This window comes from Phyllostomus hastatus, unplaced genomic scaffold (assembly GCF_019186645.2).
Source record: "Phyllostomus hastatus isolate PE091 unplaced genomic scaffold, TTU_PhHast_1.1 phas_scaffold_385, whole genome shotgun sequence".
NCBI classification, from domain to species: Eukaryota; Metazoa; Chordata; class Mammalia; order Chiroptera; family Phyllostomidae; genus Phyllostomus; species Phyllostomus hastatus.
In genome coordinates this window covers 14,558,896-14,586,548 of record NW_025334026.1, presented here as the reverse complement: position 1 = coordinate 14,586,548, position 27,653 = coordinate 14,558,896, and the positions used below count along the sequence as shown (strand labels likewise).

The 27,653-nt window shown below is 47.0% G+C and overlaps 1 protein-coding gene across 8 annotated transcripts in view; it reads left to right on the top strand.

Moving 5' to 3' along the window:
* The first annotated feature begins 1,594 nt into the window (after window positions 1-1,594).
* Window positions 1,595-27,653, top strand: part of CUX1 (cut like homeobox 1) — a 365,888-nt gene continuing 339,829 nt past the window's right edge. For 4 of the 8 annotated variants that reach the window (XM_045819305.1, XM_045819306.1, XM_045819304.1 and 1 more), the window contains exon 1: window positions 1,597-1,879. In XM_045819305.1, coding sequence (XP_045675261.1) covers window positions 1,817-1,879 — 63 coding nt within the window. In that variant the 5' untranslated portion in view covers window positions 1,597-1,816. Of the gene's footprint in view, window positions 1,880-27,653 lie in introns of all 8 variants that reach the window. The other 4 variants (XM_045819302.1, XM_045819301.1, XM_045819309.1 and 1 more) reach the window with 2 other exon arrangements.

Genomic DNA, 27,653 nt, shown 5'->3' with positions numbered 1-27,653 from the left:
TGGGACAGGGCGTGGCCAGGCGCGCGGCGCGCCGGTGGGCACGTGCGCGGGGACCGGAGGACATGGGAGTCAGGGCGCCGCTGCCCTCTACCGGGCGGCGCTGTGTGAGCTTGCAGCACGGCCGCGGGCCGACAGCTTGCGGGCTCCGTCGCCCCACACCCAGGCGGCCCTCGGCATCCGAGGTCCGGGTTGCTCTGCAAGGCGCGGCATCAAGGCACTTGGGGCCCAGGCTCCCACGCGCCCCCTGGGCGCCCGCGCGCTTCTACCCTCCAATCCGATTTTGCCGTTTCTGGTGGTCAAGGACGCAAGGATGGGGACGCCAGGAGAACCCCTCTCCAGATGTTCCTCCACTGCAGGAACCACATGTTGACTCAAGTGAAGCTTCTGGTCAGCAGTACGAGACCAGGGGGCTCCTGTGTTCTCTAAATCCTAGGCACTTTCATTTCCAGCACTTTCATTCCAAAATGCTGAATTCGCTCCAATGTTCAGCGCCAAACTTTCGAACTCAGTTGAACAGCAATTATATCTCATGTTTTATTTTGTATTCCACACATATTTTATTTACATATAAATTTCAAGATTAAGGAGTTTGGGGATTTAACTAATTACACTTTAAATGAAGTGCGGGAGTAAAAGTACAGTATTCCTACTGGAAACTCTAAAAACTCACACGTGTATATAATCAATTAAAGATGATGATCATAAAACGTGTGTTTTGCCTGGTTTCTGCGACGAAAAAAATTTCTAGAGAGTTGACTTTTTGGTTTAAATTTCAGCATTTCTGTAGACTAAGGACTATGCTTTCTGTTATAAGTGCACCCACGCTTTTCAAGTTTCTGCACCCATAGGAGTGAAAACCGAGGTGTCTAAACTACAGGAAGTTTCAGGGCTATTCCGCTGAAGTGGTGTGGGGGGAATACGGAGCTGGGCTTCAAGACTTTTCCTGTCGTGGCCTAAACTGGCGTAGCTCAGACGCGCTGGCCACCCGGGTTTGCGGTGCGGTGCGGTACTGTGAGGCGCGCTGGCCACTCGAGTTGCAGTGAGGGGGCCGCACTGCCACTGCTGCTGCCACTGTGCGGGCCATTAACTTGTGTGGCTACTAGGGTCAAGGGTGCTTTCCCTCAACTCCAGTCCTCCCAGCATGAAACGCTGTCCCTGGCCGGCTCAGTCTTTGAGTCCCGCTGAGGTACACCTGGTGGGTGTGCGGCCAGCTCTCCCCGCACACGCCAGCCACGGTGGGCCCCCGCGGCATGGAGTGGGGACTCGGGCAGGTGGTCGCGGCAGCTCGGCGCGCTCGGCGTCCAGCTGGAGGGCGACCAAAGCGGCGCTGTTTCCTAGCCCGCAGCCCCCAACCTAAGGCACTGAAGGGGCGGCCCTCTGCAGCAACCGCGACCCCCGGGGGCCCAATACTCAGTCCAGGTGAGCCGGGCCCCGAGCCTCCAGCGGGGACTCGGAGCACCCCTCCCGCTGCCCTTCAGCGCCCCCTCGGGGCCGGGACCGCGGCAGCGCCCGCTGGGGCTGGGGGCCCGGGAGGGGCGGGGGTCTCTGGCTAGGTGTGGGACGCGGGGGGAGGGGGCAGCGGCCGCGCGCGCCAGGCCGGGCGGCGGCCGCCGCGCCCTTGGGCTCTGACTCCGGCTCCGGCTCGGGCTCGCTATGGCTACGGCGGCGCCGTGAGGAGGAGTCCGCGTCCTCCGTGGCGGCGGCGGCGGCCGGCTCCAGGCCGGGTTTTGGCGCCGCCCGCCTGCTGCCTCCTGGCGGCTCCTGAACTCCAGCCCCCTCTCTATCAGCCTCTCACTCCGTCTCAATATGTCTCAAGATGGCGGCCAATGTGGGATCGATGTTTCAATATTGGAAGCGCTTTGATTTACAGCAGCTGCAGGTCAGGCTTCTCCGCGCTCGGCCTCTCGCCCGGGGGTGGGGGCTGCGGGCGGTCGCGGCCTCCCCCGGGGCCCCGGGCTGCCCGGTCGCCGGGGGGCCGCGGCGGCGGGGAGGAGGGGGGTGCCGGGGAAAGCCGGGCCGAGTCGGGGACAAGTCCCTCTCTCTCCCCGGCCCCCATTGATAACTCGCTTGATCAGAAATTGATCCTCTTTGTTCAATTCATCGATCAGCCCAAGATGGCGCCGGGAGCCGCCGCCGCCACCGCTGCCCCCGGGGTCGGCCCCCACCCCGGGCGCCCCCCCGGCCCTGAGCCGCCGCCGCCACCGCCGCCGCCGCGGGACCGGGGAGGGGGCGGCCCCGGCGGCCCGCGGGGTGCGCACGCGAGCGGTGAGCGGGTGGCGGGCGGCCGCGCCGCGCCGCGCCGGGAGGGGGCTGCGGCCCGTCGGCGGCCCCCGGCCGCACGCCCCGCGCCCCCAGCCCGCCGTATTCCTGGGGAAAGTTTGTGGGGAGTTGCTGTGGGGGGTGAAGCGCCTGCTTCTCCAGGAGGAGCCGCCGCCGCCACTGCCGCCGGCGCGGCGGAGCTGGGGCTGGTGGCGCTGTGGTGCCGCCGGCTCGGGGGAGGGTCAGAGCGGCCACCGGCGGCGGCGGCGGCGCGGCCCGGCTCCGGCCAGGCGGGCGGGTGGCCCGGCGTGCGGGCGTCGTTGCTCCACGGCCCCGGCCGGCCGGCCCCGGTCCCGGCCGCTGTCCCAGGCTGTCAGCGGGCGGGCCGCGCTGCCGCTCCCGCATTAGGCGTTGGGCTCCTAGCATGGACCCCGGGGTTTGTTTACGCCCGGGCGGACGCCGGGGTCCACCCGCAGACCCCGCAGCCGCCCCGCTCTTTTGTGTTCCTATAAAAGTAGCGCGGACCGACTCCTCGGCGGGGGAGCCGGGTAGGGACGCTTTGGGGAAACTTGCGAGGTGTGGCGGGAGCGCCCCGCGTGCGGACCCCGTGTGTCAGGGAGTCCGGGAGCGCCTGGCGGTCACCCGTGCGGGCACGGGCGGGGGTCTGCAACTTTTTCGTAGCGCAGGCCCGGCGCTGAGTCCCGACGCGCCGTTTGCCCGTGCGAGAGTCACCTCCTCCCTGCCGCCTGTCCCGGCGGCCCTTGCTCGGCGCCGAGTCTATAGCGGCCCTCAGTAACTCTCCCACTCCCCTCTGGCCCTCTCCTCCCCGGCCCTGCCCTTTCAGCGGGTCCGCGGTGCGATGGAGCGCGCGGCGGATAGACTCCGAAATGCCTTTTCGGGTCGGGTTCTGTAAAGCAAAGCCCCGGGGGACCCCCCGGACTGTGGTGTGCGGTGTCGTGGTCTGCGCTCCGAGTCCTGGACGCCGCGGGGGGACCATGCCGCGGCTCCCCAGCAGGCTCCCAAGCTGCCGCTGTACCCAGGGGGCGCGCGTTCTTGCCATCCACCTCCCACCCGGAGGAGCGGCGCACCCTCGGAGTCCACCCCGAACCTGCCAGCTCCGCGCTCGCGGCGCCTGGACAGCTTCGGTACTCTGCCAGGTGGATGTTGTGCGTAGCAGGAGCCAAGTTGAAGGTGAGCGGCTTGTGCGCCAGAAGCTCCGTGAGCGTTGGGGACAATCTGCGGCTTAGAAGGGCCCCGGGAAGCCTTGCGCTCCGGGGGGGTCTCTCGGCGTCCCTGGGGGCCGGCTACTGCTCCCAGCTCGAAGGTGTGCGTGAAGGTAAACTTGGCCGAACTTTCCTAACCTGGAGGACTGGTGATTGTGACCTACAATACTTTTAGGAAGAAAGCAAATGAAATCCAGATGCCGGCTTGTATGAAATCAAGCGGATTGGATTAAAACATATATAAATGGAGTCTGACAACTTTAATTGTATATGCTTGTTTTCTGCCCTTGCCTACATAAGGACGATAACGCAGACTCATCGTCGTTATGAAATTTCTTCAGATTTCTCGCTTAACTAGGAAGAAGACTATGTGAAATATGTATTTCCGATAAGATTAAAACTTAAAGGAGTTTGAGTATTTATTGACTAAAATAGATTACTCCAAAGTGTCTATTGTGTAAATTAGATTCCTGAATGTAATGAACACAGCCAAATGGCATTTTTGATAAATTGGTCTACCCTGTTTTAGTAAAAATAGCTCCCTTTTACCATAATTTAATTCTTGTGCTTAAAGTAAAACCCGTTGTGGAGTTTTAAGAGACAAAGCTTAATTTTCTTTTTTCCTTTCCTTCTTTCTTTTTTTCTTTTTCTTCTGGTCTTCCTGATTGTGACATTCTTTTTTAAGCATTCTGGCAAAACTGCCTGGGAAATGGACTTGGTTTCTAGAGAGTTATTAGATCTTACTAACTCTTTGACAATTGCCCCCTGCCCGCCAAGTGGTTAGCTACTTGTTCAGGATAGCATAAGGACATTTGACTGTGTAACTCTAGGATTCGATGGAAAGTTTCCCTGTCAGTTTATGTGAATGAACAATCAGATGTTGATCTTGAATTTTAAATTAAAAAACATTATTTTGTTTCCTGAGCACTCACTGACTTTTGATGTTAGATATGATTTGGCCTTAGATGATTTTCTGTTGCTGCCTCATCGCATGTTTGAAAAGTTTCAGTTGACTATGGACTGCCAAAATTCAAAGTATAAGGCTGAACTGGTTCTTTCTCTGGGCCCTGAAGAGGCCTTTTGAGTTGATATCTCATTTAGCGTCATCTCTATTCCCACAGACAGTAAGTGACCCAATGAGACTGCAGTTTGAGAAGAGAGAATTCATTAGTTTCAGATTCTTCTCATCTTTCCAGAACCCCTTCCATTGCGATCAGGTTGCCTGTAGAGCCCAGTGTGGGCTGTGGCATTGATACCTGAGGGTGAAGAGGCTGGTCTTAACTAGACCCAGATCCATGTTTGAGACTTCAGTGGGTCTGGGCAACGTAAGGCCAGATGTGTGCCTCCCACAACCGTGAGCCAGGGCTGTGCTCTTGACCCTCTACTTGGTCTGTCCAGCTGCCTTGGGTGGCGGAGTGAGTGCCCAGGAAGAGAGTTTCTGAACATTGAGCTCTATTTCATTTCCTTTTTAGTCCCAAAGGCTGTGGTATGGAAGTTTCTGTGCTCTTGTGTTGCGAAGACTAGTTGGACAAGTTTTTATCCTATCCTACACTTGTAAAAACCAGGCTTTTTTTAAAAAATTAAAACATGATTGTATAAATTTGCTGTTTAAACATACATTTGAAAAGAGGACACCTAAAACAAGCTATTGTAACCCTGTATGTTAGTGTAGCTTTTTGGGATGGGGTCTACCAGTGACTTGCTTTCCTTTGGGGTATTATTCCTGCATGGTGACTAGTGTCCTCTAAGGAGCTTCTCTGTAAAAATTAACTTTAAACGTTTTCCTCTTTTTCAAAGCAAGAAAGCAGTTTCAGTTTTGCTCTAAGTCCATTTATTTTGTTTTCTCCTGTTAAGGAAGTGTGTATGTTACCTGTCACCCCTTGACTGTTCCCATAAGAAGTATATTATTTTGATTGAAATTATGTATCTCATCGAGTAGCTTTCATGAAACAATGAGTAAACTAATCATGGGTTTCTATGCTGCTGCTGTCTTTGTTTTCCTGGTTCTTTTAACATTGGTGTCTTTGAGATTGGGTAATGGGAGGGGCCGTTATCAATTGATTAAAGTTTTTCTCTGTGACATGTGTAGGGGTTGTGTGTGTGTGTGTGTGTGCAAGTCAGTGAAGATGAACTTGGGCAACAACTTCTGACACTGTTGGGTCCGTCAGAAGTTCATCTGCTTCCCCAATTTTCCCCATCTCCTGCCAGGAGTTAGTTGCATGAGAAAATTGGAAGGGGAAAGGGACAGATTGCCAATTACCTCAGGAATTATTCTCTCCTAATCCACAGAGCTAACCTTAAAAGTGCTGTCTGGTGAGCTGATTGAGCCTAAGATCTTTAATGGCTATTGAAAAAGCCCTCCCCACTGATGTGTACAATTAGAGCAAATACACCAGGGTTTGTGTGGGAGCTGTGGGGAAACAGTAGTCTGTGCCCCCGTGGCCCGCTCCCCACATCTACCTGGAGCAGTCAGCAGTCAAAATTGCTCCTCAGGCTGGCTCACAGTCTGTCTTAGGAGAGAAAACAGGTTCGAAGTAGAAAAAGCCATATTCATTTCAGCTGGTTTACAAAGCCCCAGACGCATTTGCAGAAAACTGAAGGAAGGACAAAATTGTTAGAGGAAAACTTGCCCTATTTAAAAAAAAAGATTTTATTGATTTATTTTTAGAGAGAGGGGAAGGCAGGGAGAAAGAAGGGAGGGAAACATTGATCTGTTGCCCCTGGATAGGTTGTATCTTGGTTGCCTTTCTTAAGTACCCAGACCAGGGACTGAACTCGAAACCCAGGCTTATGCTGTGACCGGGAATCGAACCTGTAACCTTTTGCTTTGTGGGATGATGCCCAACCAAGTGAGCCATGCCAGGCAGGGTACAAATCATTCTTTTTTTTTTCTTAAGGGGAAAATAAGTTCTCTTAAACGTGTCCTTTTTTAAAAAGATAAATTTAACATGTGAAAAATCCTACAGAGCTAGGCCAAATTCCCATTTGCGCTTCCATTATGTAGTTCACAGATTTGGCCCCGTGTAAATTTCATGTATTTAAAAGACAGATGTATCTGATGGACTGTAAAACAAGCACTATCTAAACATTTTTATAGAAGTTATTCTAACATTATAAGATTATGCATAATTTTAGAAATTATTTTGAAACCTATTTAAAATTAATGGGTAACTTTAAAAAATATAATTGCTTTTCCTTTGAAAGGTCTGATTTTTACAAGTAATTGTCAAAGATAGACATTCGTATATCTTGTCCTGTTGTTTTGTCTGAAGCTCTGCATTATGGCTGCAGATAGTTTTGGTTTCAACTGAAATTCCCCTGCCTCTGATTGTTTAAACCAGACCCGTAATCTTATTTTAACATACTTAAAATGTTCAAAAAACCCGGAAGAATTGTTTTGTATAAGTAGCAAGTGAATGTAGTTTAAACACTCAAGCAATTCTGCTATCTAATTGGAAACAGGTGGAATTCTTGGAATCCTGTGTTTAAATCTTATTATAGCAAAGCACAGAGACATTTTTCACTTAAGGCCATTTGTTTTGTTGAAGCCGTTTGAAGAGGAGCCCCATGACCTCTCATTGGGCCCATGGCCGTTTACCTGGACGTTGCGGTCACACTGGGGGCATCCTAGGAGCTGGATGCCCAGACACCCGAGAGAACTGCGTGTGCAGCTCATGGAGCAACACGGAACTTTAATAGCATAAGTAGACGAGCGATTCAATATCTGTATTATGTAACTTTTACGGCAAAAGGGTTGTGAATTCATTTGTGATTTCTTATTTAATAAACATTTATTGTCAAGAGCATTTGAGTACATTTATTAGACCCTGACAATGATTTGGAATTCAGAGAGTAACTGCTTCCCTAAGTGTTCTACATTTAGAGATATAACACTAAATAGCACTACCCCCTAAGACAAACTAACGGTTAGGAGGAGATTTCAGTAATGGTGGGGTGCTCTGAATTGTCTGTCGTTTTTCCTATTCTAGTTTTCAAAGCCAGTGAATAGCCCGGGTTCTGCTTTATGTTTAAGAACGAAGTTTTGCTGGTATCTGGGTATTGATTTTACTGGAGGACGACTAAGATTTGTACTGAGGTCTTGGTCCTGTTACACTTTTGGGTTTGCTGAGCTGTAATCAGTCCTGCTTTTCAGCTGTCTTCTGAGAAAGTTGGCAGAGGAGACTGATCTTTGGCTGGGCAGGAGGTGCCCCTGAGGAGGTTACCTGGGCTTGAGGAGGAGCCGAGGGCATCGCCCTCCTTTGTGCCACACCTGAAGCAGTTATGAAGCACACAGTTGAGGGTGAACAACTCTTTCTGAAAGATGTGTAATTTGTTGCAAAACCCATCAAGAATCTTTCCTGTGAAAAGTAAACAGCTCTATAATAAAAATAATTCCAGTCCTTGTTATAATTAAATTCTGATAGGGTGATGTTAGTGCCCAGAGTAAATGTCAGTTTCTTCACTTGAATCTGAAGGCTTTCTTTACTGCAGAGCAGAATTTTTGTGTTTACTATAGAGCCCTTATATCATGGGCAGCCTGGGAAAGTTCGTCAAACGTGATCCGTGTGGATTTTTATTCAGAGGACTCCTCTTACCCTGCCCCATGCCCCCATCCTCAGAAACACAAAACATGGTCAGCGGGAAAGGCATGCTGTTGGGAGTGTTCATTCCTCCTAAGAATTTACTTAACACCTGGGAGCCACTGGAAAAATAGCCAGATAGATTTCACATGAAACTGACTGGATTCTTGAACAGACTGGCCCCACACCTTTATAAAACGCAAGAGGCCACCACAGGCCTCTTGCTCATGACCTGTCAGAGTCAGTCAGCTGACAGTGGAAATCCTGGTTGCTTTTTACTCTGAATTAGGAAGGTAACTTGGAGGAAATCAGCAGAGCTTACTCAGAAGCTTGTTTTTTCTTAGCGTTACCCTGAGTATATCAGCATGGGGTCTGTTTTCTTAAAGATGTTTTTCTATTTGGCTGTAAGTTAAAAGCATTTACTTTTTTTAAAGTTTTATTAGGTTGGCCAGAAAGCAATGCTCAGTTGTCTTTAATTTCATCGAAACAATTTTGTTTGATTTTACTGGGACAGCTGTCATATCAGCATGCATTAAAAAGAAACTTATTGGTGAATGATTGTGCAGCTATTTTAATATTGAAGATGGAAGAAAATATGCAACATATTTGGTGTATTATGCTTTATTATTTCAAGAAAGGTAAAAACACAACTGAAACACAAAAAGATCTGTGTAGTACTTGGAGAAGGTGCTGTGACCGATCGCATGTATCAAAAGTGGTTTGCGAAGTTTCTTGGTACTACTGAGATTTTGGCCAAATAACTCTTTGCTGCGGGGCTGTCTGATGCATTGGAAAATGTTTAGCAGCACCCTGGGCCTCTACCCACTAGAAGCCAATTGAGGGAGATAGCCGACATGCTCAAAATATCTAAATCAATAAAGTTATTGGTGGAAAATGTCTTTTATTTTATGGAAAAAACTAAACAGACTTTTTGGCCAACCCAGTATATGGTAGTGAGGTGTTTTGAGTTTGGTTAAGGGAAAAACAGATAGAACAATTAGTTCTTAAGTGAATATTGTGACATTGGGAGACACAGAATGCCATTCTCACTGTCCTAAAGTTTCACTTGGGTGTTAACAGCTTTTGGTTAAAGGTAAGGCATTCAGATCGTGTCCACCTAGCTGTTTAAAAAAAAATAGCCCTGAAAAGCTTCCTCCCAATTTCCTCCTAAATGTAAGACAGGCTCTTTTTACATTGGGTCTTTCCCCCCAGTTGTTAATATTCTATTTTCTAATATAATTTTATGTGTTAAATACTGAAAAGAATGTGAATTCATTATAGGAATTTTGGTTCATTTGCTGTTTTGGACTTGTGAAGGTCTTTGGTTTATTGCCAATTTCCCTCCTGTTTTTTAGGCAAGAGATTGGTATTTAGATAAAAATAATTTGATTAAAGTTTGTAAAGGACACCAAAGGTAAATGACTCCTTGTCTCAAAGAGCCTGAAGCTGCAGACAGAAGCAAGGCGTGTGGGGCGGTTGGTACGGGAGGGGCCTCCGTGGAGCCACTGTCCGCTCGCTGCGGCCGGCGCCTGCGGCTGTCCCGGCCTGCCGCTGCTTGTCCCCTTCGGAGCTCCCGCCCTGCCAGGCCTGTCCCTTCCTTTGTTGTGACAACTTTTTTTTTTAAAGTATTTATGGAGCTCTATTATTTTGAGATTCTTGGAAGAAAGATACTATGTAAATGAAAATTAAAAATAAAATTGTTGCTGGAGGGAATTGTACATTTAATTTTTGATTAGGTTTGGAAAGGACTTTTTTCTTACCTTAAAATAGGAACATTCTGTTGCTCCTATCATTATTTTTGCTTCATTCTGAAAGGTGTGGCAGATAATGACGAGACTCTCCTTTATTTTCTGTTTTTCACTATGGTACTTGACCTAGAACTTGAACCCATACAGATTTGTATACAGTGAATTATTTCTGTTTCACATTGTTCTGCTCTGCTCTCACCAAGCATGTAGATAGCAATTGCCCATAAGACATAAACCTTTTAAAGGGAAAAGATTTTGAGTCACCAACATAAATTACAACAAAAATTGTAAGTAGGCCTGCAAATCAAGTTCCATCTTCCTCCCCTGTTCACACAGCAAAAACGTAAGTAGTATAGTTCTGAAACAGAAAACTGAGTACAGGAGCATCCGTGTAAACCAGTATAGAGACGTGAATTTCCTGGAGTTGCATCGTTTCAGCTGTACCTCGATTCCTTGCTTATGTAATGCTGTGTGCTGTCACATCACTCAGCCAAGCAGGAGACAAGGTCAGGTTTGGAGGCATGAGTGGGACCCAGGAGCCAGACAGGAAGCTCAGACTATTGCAAGGCGCCTGTCCAGATGCCTTGGTCTCCCACAGGCCTCAGCCACAGGCAAGTGCAGAGGACCATGGAGGTGGCCAGGGCCTGGCGAGCATTTGCCTTGGAGAGCAGTTGGGCCATCCCGATTGAGAGGTACACAATTGGGACATCCCCATCTGGAGCCGGCCGTCCTGGAGGGAATGCTGTCATCTCTCCTCTCCCCCACCCACTCCTCAGCCCGGCACTCCAACTTGTCAGCATTGACGTGGGATTGGAAGAGGAAGGATATTGCCAGTTATGGTTGAATGTCATTGCCAGGGGAGTGTGAAGTGGCTTGCTATTGTTGTACATTGCTCTGTGTTGGTATATAATTATGCTGTCATTTTTAAATGAACTGATACCTTAATAAATCTTTTGTATGTGTTTATGCAGTTAGTTTTGGGGGTTGCTTGTCGTATCTGAGAGCCAAATCTTCCTAACACATAAGAGCTGAGTGTAGCTTTACTTGCTTCAAAACTGTCCCTTCGATACAGGTTGCAATCCATCATAGATGTGGCTGCCAGATTAATCTTCCCAAACCGTTGATTTCATCATGTCATTCCTCTCCTTAAACACCCACAGAGGCTCAGTTTAGCACATGGAGACCACATTCTTCAGGCCAGCAGACAGAGTTTCTGATGGTTGTCTTTACCTTACCTAAACCTTGCCTCACTTAGGGATCCCGGATTCGTCAACTTCCCTGTGCACATCTGAGTATCAGGCGTTACTGCACACATTCTTCCTTTCCTTCATTTTAAAACCAGGGCTGCTGGAGAGCCCCCATGTGCCAGACACCACGGTGCAGGGCAGGACGGCCACCTTCTATGGGAGAGGTGGATGGGACAGCTGGGGTTTGGCTGTGACACGACTGTGTGCCTGAGCTGTTGGAGGGCTGCAGAGGAAGGCTGTCAAAATAGGGGGTGGGGTTGTGGGGTTGGGGTGGTGTGCAAGAAAGTCCCCAGAGGGAAGGGAAAGCTGGAGCTGATTTCTGTACAACCCGGGGGGAGAATGGGAGAGAGGGCCTTCCAGCAGCACAGTTGGGGTGTGTGGCTGGTAGTTTCTGAGACCTCCTCTCTGAGCTCTGGCTTCCCTCTTGGCTCTTTCTGACCTCTTGCACCCACCATACCTTCCAGCTGTCCTTACCACTCATGCTCCTGCTTGCTACCTTCTGTTGTTATGCACCTGCTGTTTCATCCTGGCCTGGACACCCAGAAAGTCCTGCTGCGTGAGAACTGTGGACTGCATTTAAGGGGATAGTTCCGTGTGTTCTGATTCAGGACTCATTCAGCTAGTTTAAAGAATGCAAATAGGATTCTTTGTAGGATTGTCAGAGGTGGGTACGTTATATAAAAATGGCTGTGTTTTGACAGCTGACGATAGGTACACATTCATAGAACATGCATTTCTTTTTTATTTCCATTTATTAAATTCTGTCTTTGCAAGGTGACATATACATTAGTTAAAATATACACAATTGTAGTTGTGGTTCATAAAACAAAAAATTCACATTTTTAAAACTAGAATTGGGCAAAACAATTCTTTGACAGATTTTCCTTTGACTTGGCTCGCAGCCTACATGGGAGGAAGGGTCCCCACACTGACGGGGAAGACGTGTATTGGAAGGATCAGAACCCACCCGATACAAGAGAATGAGTGGGAAGAAACATGAAGGTCTGGATGTCAGCACTGGAGAGATGTGTCGTGTGTGCTCAGCCCCCAGAACTGCCTGTGGGCCTGGGCAGAGGCTCTGGGCCAGCCCCATTTCAGAGCAGTGGCCTTCCTAGCCTGCATGCTTTCTCTGCTTCTTCATTTGCAAAGAAAGTACCTAGGATATTTTTGTAAGAGGTGACGTCACTGTCTGGCTGCATGATCATTTGCATGGATTTGGGGAAGTGAGGGCTGCTGGGACTTCACTGAGAGAGGGGGGCTGAGAGGAGCCACAGACCGAGGTCCAGCGTGGGTGGGGGTGGAGCCTGGCATCCACAGGGACAGGGAGGAGGAAGAGGAGCCACCCCAGGTCAGGGGAGAGGGTGTGCTCCTCATGGGGTACACAGGGTTTGGGGTCTGCTGGGTGATCAGGGGCTGGGTCCTGGGGAAAGGAGAGGTGCAGCTCAATAGGGAGGTTGGCGTTGCAGTCTAAAAGATGAGCCGAAACCTGGGGCATGAAGCCTGTGGTGGATTTATCTGTGTTTTGCTTGGTGCTTGAGAGTTTGGTATTATTTGAGGTGGGGAGGGCTGGCGGTCTAGTCTTAACTAGGGGACCCCACCCTCACGTCTAACTTTGCCAGTCCCAGAGCGAGGACTGCATGCTGTTTTAGTAAAAGAAGAGAGGGAGAGCCTTGTTGGTAGTGTTGGACACTCCACACGTTGTAGCTGGTTTTGTGTTCACTGGTGGCAAGGCAGATACTTTTCAAAAAGGGTTTTTTGGTGTATACACTAACAGCTATCGTGTCCTGAGTATTGACAGCAGGCGGTGTCGGTTTAGGGGTTTAGGCTCTTGATTTCTTTCCTGTCATGCCCACAACAGCCTAGGAAGGAGATACAGCACAGGTAGTAGGTGAGAAGCCAGCAAGTAGAAGGTGGATACCTGGGTCTCCTGCGCTCCAGTCCCTGCGTTTTCTGCCATCCTTGCTGTTCCCGGGACCAACTCTCGGTTGAAGTGGTGGGGTCCTTGTGATGAGGCTATGGGGGGATTCAGAAGGGGGCCCATATCTATGGGCCACCCAAGATGAGCTTGGCGATGGGCGAGTCTGAACGTGAGCAGCTGAAGAGGGAAATAAAGCCTGTTGTGAGGTGGATGTGATGGGCCCTGGGTTGATGGTAGATGGGGAGCTTCTGGTTGAGGCCTTGCTGGATCCAAGCCTCCCCTGCGCTGAGACTCCAGAGTCAGCTCATAGATGGACTCCAAAGAGAAGGGTTATCTGACAGATTATCCTTCCCCAGGCCATGAATATGCTGTCAGCAAACTTTATCTGATAATTGAGGTGCAGTTTTGGTGTCAGGCTGAAGGCAGCCCTCTGTATTGTGTCCCTTGCTACCCTCCGGGCCCCACACAGCAAAATTGGAAGAGTTTTGAGGGTATAGTAGGCAGCAGAGAGGCCGATTGGGGGACTGGGGCTGGAGGCAGGAAGGGAGCAGGCTGGCAGAACAGTCGCGCACTGTCCAGCTGAGGCTTGTGCTGTGAGCACCAGACTGGGGGAGCGTGAGTCTGAACCAGGACTTTTTTCTGAGACACCTGGCCTGATGCTGGTGCTGGGGAGCAGTTTACCGTTAGATGCTACTCTTATTTAGCCCCTTGATCACCAAGGCAAAACTCGGCTCTCTCAGCACCGGGGAGGCTGGTTGAATTAGTCACTGCAGTGATACTGGATTCAAACCCATGCGCGTCACTTGGAAGCACTTACTACACTGGGCTTTGTTCTCCGCCACGCCTGAAGGTGGAGTTTGGTGAGTTCAGTGGGAGACTGGTTTCATGAGGGGTCTGCGGGTGGGCATCTCTCCTGAGAGGACACATCTACCTGGTCAGATGACACTTCTTAGATCTTAGCTTATGTTCCTCAAGGAATTCTCATGGAAAAATGGAACTTTAGGATTTAGATGATGCTTTTACATGCTTGATTTTTTGTGATGATGTAGCTTGTTTTGTAATAAAGTTACAAATTTTTAAAAATATGTAAAAAGGTGTGCAGGTCTTGGAAATAATATGCATTTCAATGAAGTTTGTAGTTTTGTTTGTTTTTGGAGATCTCATTTTTTTTTAAAGAGGCTATTGGGGCAATTCATTCATTCATTCATTCATCAATCAATCAATCATGTCTCCATGGTGCCTTGATCACTGCTGCAGCTCCTATTTAAGTCTCTGGGTGCTGAAGGGAGCAAATCCGTGGGGTACACAGAGTATCCCAGGCATCATTTTATAAGGGCCGAGACATCTGCATGAGGAGGGCAGGGCAGGGAACTGGAAAAATGGGCCTGGGCCATCTTGCTCCATCGACTTACGTCATCTTTGGCCCAGGTGCACTTCTAGCACAGCATCCTCCTGTCTGAGCAGCAGGAAATCCCTGCCCTCAAGGAACTTTAATTCTAGTAGGAGAGACAGAAAGTAAATGCAGAAATGAGTCGTTTAAAGAGAGCCAGTGCTCAGGGCCTGGGAACACACAGAACAGGACCTCTGTGCAAAGCCCTGGGCAGTCAGTTCTGGTTCTGAAGGCCCTGAGGAGTAACTGCTTTTTAAATTGAAGAGAGACAACTTAGTCCTCAGAGTTGTGTTTAGGAAGGTCTTTCTGGAATCCCAATAAGAAAGGCTGGTCGGAATGTGGAGGGAAGGATGGTAAAGAATGGAGTCAGAGGGTGTGGCAGGCATAGTTCCTTCCGTCAGAGGTGGAGATGGACTGGGCCGGGAGAGAAGACGTCAGACTGAGTGCTTGGGGTGAGGGCGAGGGAGGTGCCCTGGCCCTGGTGTTTCGGGGAGGGCCTCTGAGGTCAGAGTGGCTGTGGCAGAGATGGGGCTGGGGGAGTGGCATTTAGGCCACCTGCAGGAGAGGCAACAGTGGAGGAAACCGAGGCTGGGGAAAGCCTCTGAGAGGGGCAGGGAGCAGTGCACTGAATGGGTGGCCTTCGGGGCCCCGTTGACACTGAGCACCCAGCAGAGCAGCGCCATTTGGTGCTGGCCGTTCCAGAGGCGGCCTGTGCATGCGGCTGCCGGGCTGGGCCCCGCAGGTTTATTAAAAGCAGGTGGGGTGACTGCCCTGTACTTGACAGTCACCCCACCTGGGCGAGTGACTCAGCTATGCATGGAGCCAGCCTGGGGTTTCCCTCTTCCACCCTATTTGCTTTTTGTTGGTAATCCTTTGTTAATTCCCCAGTTTCATGATGTAATTTTAATGGACTTAAACTTGAATACTTAAAAATTATGTAGTTAATTGCATTGGGCTTCAATTACAACTAATTATAGTGTGGTACCTGGTGGCAAGTCTGGTGCTCACTGGAGGGGGAGGGGCTCAGGACGGCCATCTTCTGTTCAGCATCTCCGTGACTGCACCCTCGGGTCAGGCCAGCGGCCCTTTGGGCTGCCCGGGAGGCAGCTCCCTGCCCTGCCTCACCAGGAGCAGCTCTTGGAACATGCTAAGGTGTGAGACGAGTGGGAAGTGTGAGGAGGGCGGGAGGGGAGGGTGACAGTGTGCTTTCTTCAGGAAAGGTTGTTTTAGGAGATGCGAAGGCTGGAGCTGGTTTGCAGGTTGGAGAGAAGGTCTGATACTAGGACAGTGGGTTTGGGGTGGCTGGAGGGCATTGTGTGTGATTCTCTATTTTCTCCGTGACGTGGGAGGGAGGTTGCCTTCAAGTGAAAGTGAAGGCTTCAGGAACGGAAGACACTGTTATTGGAGGAAGGAAAAGGTGCAAAAACCACCTTGGGGTAAAAGAAGAAGGTGGGAGCCAGCTTTAAACATGTTACTGTACGTTCCTAACTCTAGGAGGTCAGGGCACAGGGCTTTTGGGACTAGTGAACGGAGCCTCAGACGCCAAGACAGCTTTATGTTTCCAGACTTCCTCTTTGCAAATAGTGGTGGTTTTATGTTGTCTTGGGAGGAGGGGTCTTGCTAAGAAATCTTCACCTCAGTTGACCATTATCCCTGAAGCTGGGCACTCCCGTCTCCCCCCCGATACAGGGACCAGCAGCCCATCTCAGAACAGGGTTGCTCAGCGCTCAGTAGGCTGCAGTGCCCAGGGCCTCCTGTCCTGCCTCTGGGCAGCCACCTACTTGCCCTTCCTTGCATAAAGAGGATAGACACACCTGTCATCTCACTGTTCAAGGAAGCTTCTGGAATGGACTTTAAACAGTGGTGCCCACATGTGGTATTCCGTGGCCCGTGTCCTGTTTTCTGCGAGATACATTGATTTGTTTTTCCACTTACTTATACATTCATTGGTTGCTTCTTGTATGTGCCCTGACCGGGGATTGAACCTGCAACCTTGGTGTGCCGGGACGATGCTCTACAAGTTTTCCACAGTGTTTCCCTGTTGAATGTGCAAAGCAGACTACCCTGACAAAGGAGCCTCCAGCTTCTGAAGCACAAGCTGGGGCCCGTGTTTGAGTTGGGGCCATGAGGAGGGCCTAGAAGTCTTCATCGGTGTTCTGTTTTTCAAGGGAGAGTGGGACTTGAAAACATTTGAGTATACAACTATTTTAAATTTCGGGGGCATGATGGTGCAGAGCACTCTTGGGAAAATTTTTTCTGTTGAATATGCTCCTTGTTGACTTGGTGCAAAGTGCTGCTCCGATGTAATGCTTGATACCTCTGTTTTGTTACTTTTTATTTTTTAAGATAAAATTCATATAAAATTCATGATTTTACTCTTTTTAAAGTGTACCGTTCATTAGTTGTTGGTGCATTCACAGTGTTGCGCATCCGTCACCACAGCCTGCTGGAGAGCATTCCCAGCGCCCCGACAGGAAAGCCCCCGCACGGTAACATCACTCCCCTGCCCCTGCGTAAGCGTTAGTGCCCGTTCTGTCTCCGCATTTGCCTATTCTGGACACTTCATGTGAGAATGGAGTCGCACACTGTGTGGCTTCTTCCACTCAGTGCAGTGTCTTCCAGGTCCATCTGTCTGGTAGCGTGTGCCGGTGCTCCGTTCCTTTTTGTGGCTGAATAATGTCCCGTGGGGTGGTCATCCAGCATTTTGTTTATTCTTGCATGGTTCAGTGGGTATTTAGATTGTTTTTTTTGGTGGGGGAGCTATTATGAATAATGATGCTGTGAATATCAGTGTACATGTTTTTGTGTGAAGGTATGTGTTCAGTTTTCTCGGAATATACTTAGGAGTAGAGTTGCTAGGTCATATTTTTTGAATTTGTTACTTTTCTGACCTCATACGTGTTAACTCCTGTTTTTTTCTGCAGGGTGCTCATTTTAATGCCAGATGGTTGTCCCTCCTGTCTTCTCCATGGGTTCCCCACAAGCGGGGCAGCCCTGCTTTGGAGTCACTGGTACTTATGATGGGATTTTGAGAAGCCCTGGGAGAGCAGACACTGTTGGTTGGTCTCTCCCCTCCCTGCCTTCCTTCCTTGCTCACCACCAAGGGGCCTCTCCCCTGCTGGGGTCAAAACTTGAAGGTCGTCTAAACTAATTCTGGTGTTCCGGTATTTCCCCCTCCCCCACTTCCCACCAGGTGCGGTGGGCATTTCTTTTTGTTTTGGCTGAAGAGACCGGGAATGTCTGGTAGAGTTGCTTATGAGACAGAAGTGCTGCTTCTCTGACGAAAGTTGATGAGCCAGGACAAACTGCCATCTTCTGCCTGCAAACACTCCTGTGTGGGGAGAGGCTTTCCAGGCCTGCCACCCCCGTCTTAGTCCTGCCGGGCGGCCCGAAACACAGTGCACCCGCGGAGGACGCAGAGCGAAAGGTGCAGGGGGCCTGGTCCTCAGCCCTGCATCGCCCTGCCTCCAGCTTCTGTGCTGGCAACCAGGACCATTACAGTTAAAATCCAGATCATGGAGCGTTTCTCTTGACTGCGTTGTGGATTACAAGCAATGTTTTTGAGACGCACCAGGCCTGGGTGAATGCAGACTTGGGAGTGTGAGGAGGACATGTATGCTCCAAGCGCTCTTTCCTCATAGCAGGCAGAACTCCATTTGCCAAGCCAGATGTCCCTTAGTACTTTACATCTAGCCAATAAAGCATTAAGCAATTAGAATCGTTAATATTTAGTTAAGTATAATTAGAAGCTGGTGTAAATTGTGAATGAAATTGACAGGTTCCATAAGTTGCAGCAAAATACCAAATCTTACTCGGCCGTGTGTGTGTATCTGTGCAGCTGTCACTTCAGGTAGGTGGATCACCTTACCTCCCTGGTGGAGTAGAAGTGAGGGGCCATTACCAACCTAGTGCACTATGATTTTGAAACTTGAGCAGCATCTTGCCGGTTGTTTTTATCATGTTAAAGATTGAAATCCATAAGTCAAATTGTAAGAGTTTTAATTTTAGCACCCTTCATTTCTACCTCGTGCTCAGGAAAAGCCGAATCTCTCCTTTCTGTTTGCCCACAGGGTGGGTTGTGTGCCCTGTGTGTCTGCGCACTCGGGTCTCACCCTACACACGTTGTATTAAGCAGTCACTCCTCAATTCACCACACATCATTATTCATCTTATTAAATTTTTTCTCCCTTATGCTTATTCCCATTTCCAGTCCCCTTCTCTCCTCATTCTACTGTGTTTAATGTGCCTTTATATGGATGTATTCTTGTAAAGTATGTGGCCTCTTTTGTGTGTGTAAGTACTTTTAATTCATAAGTGTGGCATTGTGCTATAAACCTTTCAGTCCTTCCTTTTCACTTATCACTGTTTTTGAGATCTGTTCATATTACTCCCTACAAATTTTGTTCATATTTCATGATAGCTGCATTGGATTCCATCTCAAGAATCCACTTATCTTAGTCAGCTCGGACTGCTGTAACAAATGCCACAGACTGGGTGGCTTAAACACAGGCCTTGATTGCTTCTAGTTCTGGAGGCTGCGGAGTCCGAGGTCAGACTGCCTGCTGACTCTGTTCGTGGTGAGAACCTTTGTTTCTGAGCCTGTAGTAGACAGCTGTCTTCCTACTGAACCCTCACATACTCTGCCGTGATGGAGGGTGTTGAGAGGGAGCGTGGGAGCTCCCTGGCATCTCTTCTAGGAGCACTCATCCCACCGTGGGGGCCTCACCCTCATGACTCGCCACCTCATCTAAACTAAACACCTCCCAAAGGCCCCACCTCCAAGTGCCATCATGTTGGGGTTAGGGCTTCAGCATATGAGTTTGAGAGGACACGATTTAGCTCGCAGCACCACCCTAGTTCACGTATCCATTTCCCTGTGGATGGTCCCCCCTGGTGGCCTCTAACATCCCTAACACCCCTGTGCCTCCGCCACCTTCACATCTCTTGACTGATGTTCAGGACTGGACTGTTGAGTCCAGGGTGAAATTGTTCTATTTTTTTTTCCCTTTCTTTTTTTTAGATTTTATTTATATATTTTAGAGAGAGAGGGAGGGATTGAGAAGCACATCGATGTGTGAGAGACACATCAATTGGTTGCCTCTTGCATGCCCCTATTTGGGAACCTGGCTCACAACCCAGGCACATGCCCTGTCCCGGAATCCGACTGGTGACCTTTCTGTCTGCACGCTGGCACTCAGTCCACTGAGCCACACCAGTCAGGGCTGAAATTGTTCTTAATTCACCAAGGACTGCCAAGTGGCTTCCCAAAGTGGCATGTTACTTCACTATCCCCACAATCTCATCAGTACTTCCCAGAAACTGTTGCCATTCTTCCTGGTGGTTTTAAAGGGGTGCTTCAATGAGGTGTAATTTTTCTCTAATCACTGGTAGGGTTTATACTTGTTATAAATCTCATTTTTATACTTGTTAGATTCTCAGATTTCCTCTTTCATAAAGGGTTTGGTTGTATATTTTGTCCTTTTAAAAAAATGGTTTACCATCTTTTTATTGATTTGTAAGAATTCCTTGTATGTTTTACATGCTAATCTTCCGTTGGCTTTCACTGTTGCAACTATCTTTCCCAGTCCTTACGTTGTTTGTTTACTGTCTTCAGTGTCCTTTCATAAATAGAAAACTTGTTTTTTTTAGATTTTTTAAAAAGTTACTTATTTTTAGACAGAGGGGAAGGGAAGGATAAAGAAAAGGAAACATCAGTGTGTGGTTGCCTCTTGCACACCCCCAACTGGGGACCTGTCTCGCAACCCAGGCATGTGCCCTGACTGGGAATCAAACTGGCAATCCTTTGATTCTCAGACCAGCACTCAATCCACTGAGCCACACCAGTCAGGGCGAAAAAACTTAATTTTGATGAAGTCAAATTTGTCAGTTTTTACACTAGTGTCTTGTGTCATTTCAGTCTTGTTCAAGAAACTCTTTCAGCAGTCAAGATCACAAGGATGTTTATATTTTGATAGTCTTACAGATTTGTCTTTCACATTTAGGTTGAGTTGGTGTTTTGTAAAGAGGGAGAGTAGTGAGTTTTTCCAACACTACCTGCTGCTTTGGGAAGGTCCTTTTGTGGTACTCCAAGTCCCCGTATATAGGCGTGGGTATGTGTCTGAGGTCGTTCTTTTGTTCCACTGCTCTATTTGTTTCTTCTTGGACAGATGCCTACCACACACCATTTTAATATCTGTGGCTTTATGCCGATTCTTTGTTTCTGATTGAGTGAATTTATCCTCTTTGCTCTTCTATTTTTTTTTCTTATTGTTCAGTTGCAGTTGTCCCCATTTTCTCCTGTTACTCTCCCCTGCCCTACCAACCCCCTGCTTCCCACATTCATCCTTCCCTTGCCCCCACTCCCTTGTCTTTATCCATAGGTCCCTTATACACACGTTCCTTGACTTGACCCTTCCCCTTCCCCCCTCTCGCAAGCCCCCTCCCCCTTCCCCTGTCTGTGGTCACTGTCAGTTTTTAAAAATACCTTGCCCTGACCAGCATGACTCAGTTGGTTAAGCATCATCCTGCAAAGCCAAAGGTCACCAGTTCGATACCTGGTCAGGGCAAGTGCCTCTGTTTGCTGCCTGGTCCCCGATTGGGGCGACTGCGAGAGGCAACAGATCAATGTTTCTCTCACACATCAGTGTGTCTCTCCCTCTCCTTCTTCCTCCCTTTCCTGTCTCTAAAAATAACTACAGTCTTTAAAAAAAATCTTAGCTACTCAAGGTCCATTATTCATTCATGCACATTTCTGCCCATTTCCCAATAAGTACTATACTGCTGGGATTTTTTTATGGTATTTTGATTAAATATACAGATTAATTTGGGGAAGTTAATAAATTTAAGTTGTCACATCCTTGAACAAGGATATTTCTCCATTTATTTAGGTCTTGTTTCTCTCCATAAAGGTTTTGTGTATTCTTTATTTTTTATTAGTCTAATCTCTATTAGATTAATTCCTAGTTCTTTACAATTTTTGTAGCATTGTGAATAGTGTCTTATTGTTTAAAATATTTTTTTCTTAATTGATTATTGTAGTAGAGAGGAAAGATACTGGTTTTATTTACTGATTTTGAAACGGATGAGCTTGATGAATCTTTCATTAGTTTTACTGGCTAACTTGATTCTGTTGTATTTCTCAGGAGACAATAGCATATGTAAAAAAAGCGACACTCTTTTTGGTCCTTTTCCTTCCACTCCTTGCTCTGGAGTGACTTGTCTTGTCCTCCAGGGCCTGAAGGGCTCTTGAATGGCAGTGGTGACGGCCTGTCTCTTTCCTCATGTTAAAGGTAATGGGTCAAAAGGAGATTTTTGGTAGAAGCTTTAATCAGGTTAAGGAACTATCTTAACTCCTTTTTTCTCTAATTTTCTGAGAGTTTTTGCTATAAACAAGCATTAACCCTTAGCAAATACTTTTTTTTTTAAAATCTATTCATGTCCATGCAGTTTTATCCCTCAGTTCATGTACATGTTAAATTAAATGTATTGATTGATGCTCTGGTGTTGAATCACCCTCACCTCCTGGGATAAACTCTTCGTTGTCTTGTATTTAAAAAATATTGATGGTTTGATACACAGTTTTGACATTTGTGCTACTACATGAAGTTGGCCAATAATTTTCTTACCCAGTTAATTGAGGTATACTTGTCCCATAAAATGGGTTAGAATTGCTTTGCAGTCATTTGTATAAGATGAGGATTGTTTGTATCTTAAATTCGATGGGGCTCGCCTGTGCAGCCATCGGGTCTGAGAGCGGCTGGGAGGTGTTCACCATTGCACTTCTTGTTGCTGGGCAAACCACGTTTTCTACTCTTAGGCCAGTTTTGGCATTTTATAGTTTTCTACAAATGTACCCATTTCATCTGGGTTTTAAAAGTTGTATGCCTGTTCATATCCTCATTAAGTTTGTAAATCTCTTTTTTAGCTCCAGTTATTTCTCATTTTCTTTCTACACTCTGTATTTGTGAATTCGTCTGACACTTGTCAGTCTTATTAATTCTAAAAAACAGCTTTTACTTTTTAAAATCTCTTTGCTTTGTTTTTTTATTTTTATTTTTTGGTTTATGTGTCTGAATTCCCACCTTTATTTTACAATCTCTTTGAGGCCACTCTCTTTTCATAATTTACTTGGCATGTTCAGCTTTTAAATTTCATTTCTTTCTCATTTTCTAATAAATATATTCTAAGTATTATTTTAGTTGTGCCCCATAAATTTTGACATGTAGTGCTTTCATTTTTATTCATTTTATAATTCTGTATTAGTTTTGTAATTTCCCTTATAATTTTCTCTTTGACCCAAGGGTTATTTAATAGCATATATATATATGAGATATCTCATATATATGTATTTTTTAGATTTTTGACATTTAAAAAAGTGACTTTTGTTATTGATATTGATTTTCATTATATATAGTCAGAGAACACAGTTAACATGCTGCCAGTTCTTTGAAATATATGAGACTTTTTGGTGCATCGCACACAGTGGATTTTGGTGAATGTTCTCAAAAAGAATGTGCTGTTTGGGCATACATTTTTCTCCATATGTATTATTTTGAGCCTGTTCATATTACATAACTCTTCTGTGTCTTTGCTGGCTTTCTTCCCGCAGTTCTGGCAGCCGCTACCTGGTGTTCAGGCTATACTGTTAGATGCATGTATGGTCATCTTTTATATCTTCCTCACTTATTGTTCCGTTTTTGTGTGTGTCATATATAGACTCTTTCTTCATCATTTATGATGTTTTTCCACCTTAAATTTTATTTGTTTTGATGTTAGAATTAATCTCCTGTTTTGTTTTCTTCCTTCTGTTTTGGCTTCTGTTTTCCTGATGCTTTTTTCTTTCATTGTTTCTAATTTCTCTGTGCCTGTTTGCTTTCAGTGTCCTAGTTCACACACACACACACACACACGACGCAGGGCCTTGTTTTTTAAACCCAGATTGAGAGTCTGATTTGTGCATTTAACTGGTGTACACTTACGGTGATTGTGATTATATTAGGACTGCCACAATTTTATTTTGTTTTTACCGTTACTTTTTTGGGGTACCTTTTTGTGTGAGGTTTTGTTGGGTTGAATTTTTCTCTGCTGGATTTTAAAATTCTGCAGTATATTTTATTCTTCTGGAATTCAGAGTCTGGATTATTCCCAAAATTATTAAGACCCAGGATGTGTTTATTTTTTCCTATCAGTTTCTAAAGTTTGTCAATAGCTCTGTCCTATTTCCTGTTTCCAACCTCTCTCCTCTCCTGCTTTTTACTGTGTTCATTTTAAGTTCTTGTTCAGTGGGGTTGGTTCAGTCTGCTTTTTCTGTGCAGGTTTTGGGGCAAGTTGGTCCTCTATTCTAGTATTTACTCTCTGGCTGTTTTTGCCTGTGACCTGTGTGGTCTCCTAGGCCCTAGGCCCCTGCTGGGGGAGTTAAGGCAACAGCATGATCAGCTTGGTGGAGAGGGGCAGTCCTGGGGTTGGGTGTGGTGTGAGGGGTGCAGTAGGCCCCTCAGGGAACCTCCTGGTGCCTTGCTCCAGTCACACCTGCTTTCTCAGGGCTACCTCTTTCTGATGTTGTCTGATGGTACAACTCTCATTGCATTTCAGGACCCCCTGGGGTGGGGGAGTCACCCTAAGATTCTGATTATGGAGTGGAGTATGGTATAGACTGGCCATGGCCTCATAATTGGTGAGCTGAGAGATGGTACCTAGGGGTTCATCATACTGTTGTGTACATCTGAGGTACTGTGTCCAGCTAAAATTTTGGTTACCTCCTGGCTAAGACCCATTGGCCCTAGTCTGTGGTGTGGGGACAGAGATGAGGAGGGAATAAAGGAGGCTTGCGTAGGCCTGAAGCTGGCTGCCAGAACATTTAAAATGACGTATGTGGCATGTATTATGTTTCTGTCGGAGTTCTAATCTAGACCATTGCAGCTCAGGGTGGTCCATGGACCAGCAGCAAGGACAGAACCTGGGATCTTGTTAGAAATGCGGAATCTTAGGCTCCACCCCAGACGACTGAGTTAGAACCTACATTTTTATGAGATCCCCAAGTGATCATGTGCACATTAAAGTTAGAGAATCACTGGTCTAGATCCTTTTAAAAGGGATGGTTGGTTTTATTTAATTCATATGTTAAAAGAATGACTCCTCCCTTATCTTCCAAGTTGAGCTTTCCAGAGGATGGTTAACAACCAAGGGGCTGAGCTGCCAGGGAGGGAATAGCACCCCCAGTCTGTGTGGTTGTGTGAGGGAGGTGCCTGTGCCCTCTGAGGCCTGAGCCTATTCTAAACCTAGCTCTCTTTCACACACAATTCTAATAGTACTGGTTATCTGCTTTCCAGTGTCCTAGCATACTAAAACAGCACATTGGAAGAAAAAAGGGAAGTTCTAGAGGCAGGACTAGCTGTCAGCGCCAGAGCAGGAGAGCAGAAGGACACAAGAGTTGGCAGACTGGGGCTGTCTGCACATGTAGATTGTAGGGATTCACTGTAGATTTCAGCATTGACGTTCTTTCCGATTAGCCTGAGCCACTAAGAAATGACCAAATTAAGTACTGATTATAAGTCTCCTGTAGCTACCCCATGGAGAGGGTAGTATTTTCACCAATGCCTTAGCAAACGTCAGGGCCAAGTCTGGAGACTTGTTTGGAAAATGAACGTTGGGGAGCTTTTCCTTTGCTCCTTGTGCTGGATCCATAGTACAGGGCCCGGCAGAAGTAATGCCTGCTTGAGTGTGGTTGGCAGGGTAATAATATGGGTGTAATAATTTGTAGTTTTAATTTGAACATTTCACCTACAATGTCAAATGGTGTGCTTGAGTGTGATCTAGTTATGTTACAGAATTACATGCTTATGACTTTGTAATAAAAGATTTTATAATAAAAAAGGGGCATTATTTGTGTGGGACCGTATATTACCACCTGGAAATGTCAGCTCTCGGTGTGTGAGAACGTGGGGTTTTCCAGATGGTGGGCCTCTGGATGTCCCCTGAACCTGTCAGCTGCCCGCTGACTGTCTGGCTGAGGGCACTCTGGCGGGGGCTGCAGAGGACCCGTATGACTGGAATCTTGGCTCTTCCATTTATTAGCTGTGTGACTTTGGGTATTTAACCTGCTTCCTCTGTAACAGTGATAATAAAGCAGCTTGCTTTATAGGGGCTTTACTACGACTCAGCTTAGGACAGTGCCTGTAATACTGTCCCAATGTTTTTTAGCCTCAAAATGAAAAAGTCAAGGGAAGCACTGTGTTGGCAGCTCACCAGCAGAGCCTGCCTTATAGTAAAAGGGTAATAGCAGCAGTAGCCCAGACTGAGATGTCACAGTGTCACTACTGATCCCTGGGCCATGGGTTGCTGGGTATATATTGATGAGTTGTTTACTATTTATTTCTTTTATGCTCCCCCCTGTATATGATTAAAAATAACTGGTTACACGTTAAGGCAAAAGCCTGCTTTTGGGTGTAACTTCTACATCAAATGTTCAGTGGGTAAATGAAAAATGTGAGTCATGCAATACTTGGCACCTTCAGCTTTTAATATTTGGTGACAAACTTCCGATAGAGAGGAGGAATTTCAAAGTGGAAGTCCTTCCAGATCCAGATGGCAGAAGGCTTCTTCAGATGAAGCAACTTGATTCTTAATGTTGATTGGGACTAGTCATTGTTTGAATGTTCTCCGATTTTCTCAGCCTGCTAGGCCTCCGTGGGGGCCAGATTTAGTTCTGAATTTACCACTTTCGTGCAGAGTGAGCCTCCGCTTGTGGAATGTGCTCAACTTGAAGGATATGAATTATTTCCAGTAGCTTTTTTAATTTACAGCAAATAGAAGACAAAATGTGTGTAGACCAACAGAACACTTGCAAGGCGTCTTTCTGCCTATTCGGAGAGCTCGGGTTTGCTTTCTCTAGTGACTGTTGACAGCCACGAACAGGATGCAGCAGTTGTGCCATGTGATTTACATGTCTGAGCTTTGTTTTCTTGGCCAGGATCTTGAAGACTGTTTCCAAAATAGGTGTTTCTTCCTTGGCAGCAGATTTGAGTTCTTACATTGTCAGTCCTGTCTTTTTCTGAAGTGGAGTGGAGTTGGGGGTACGGGAGAAGGGCAGAGTGGCTAATATTAGCACCCCCTCATATATCACATAATTTTGAATGCAGTGGAACTATTGCCTGAATTGCAAATGTAGGAAATTCCCATAAAACACACCTTGACCCGATTTGTAGATATATACTGGAGAGAAATATGAAATTTGGAGAACACGGTGAAATAGTTGTATAGAATATGCTTCAGCAAGGATTTCAGAAGCAAAGTCAGAAAGTTCATTGATAAAATATCTTGGATAACAAGGAAGAAAGAAAACGTCTGGTAACGGCCTGATGCTTCCTTGCAGCGCTGGTGATTCTGGGTGCCCGATGAGCCCGGGTTTGCTGGGCCTCCGGGCGGTGGCTGTTAATCCCAGCAACTGCAGGCAGCCTCTGGGGAGGCCTGAGGTCAGGCTTGTGAGTAAAACAGTTATAAGGCAGGATAAACACTTTTCTGTGTGGTCCTTAAGGTTGCCACAGTGTGGAATTGTTCAAGAAACTAAAAAAAGGAAGTTGTACATCTTAAATACATTTTATTTTAAAATAAAAATTGTCTAAAGGTAGTTACTGTTTTTGCAGGTTAGGTTTTTTTCTTTCAAAAGACTTTATTTTCATTTTTTATCAAAATTATATAAGGCTTGGTGTTAAAGAACCAGCCCCTGCCTCACCCTGAGCTAAGCTCCTACACCCCAGAGCAGCCTCTGTTTGTCTAAGTGCAGGATCATGCATCTGGCAGCGCCGGACCTCGCTTACAGAAGTGGAACTACAGGACTTGTGTGGGCAATAGGCCCCCTCCTCTCCTTTTCTCAGAGTAGTCACATTTCTCTTTTTGGCTTAACCCATTTTAGGTATTCAGGATTTGGATGGCTATGCCTATGTAAGTACTAGTTTTCTGTGCACAATATCTCATTTATCCCTAAATTCTCTTCCAGCAATGTACCAGTATATCTCTTAAAACATGGGAACCTGTCAAATAGTAGGTAGGTTTTTACTTCTTGGCAACATCCCTTCTGGTCTCTCATCTTTCTGCTCTTTCCAGGACTGGCTGCTGCCAACCCCTTCCCCATCATTTGGGGCTTCCTTTCCTCCTTTCCTGCTTTGGGACCTCCTGTCCTCTGAATTCTGTGGTTCTTCTTCCTTGGTTAATCTCTCATTTGTGGGGATCTTCTCTGGTAGCTTCCTGAAAAAGGGCATTCATACCTGTGGATCTTCATTCTGGCCTCCTG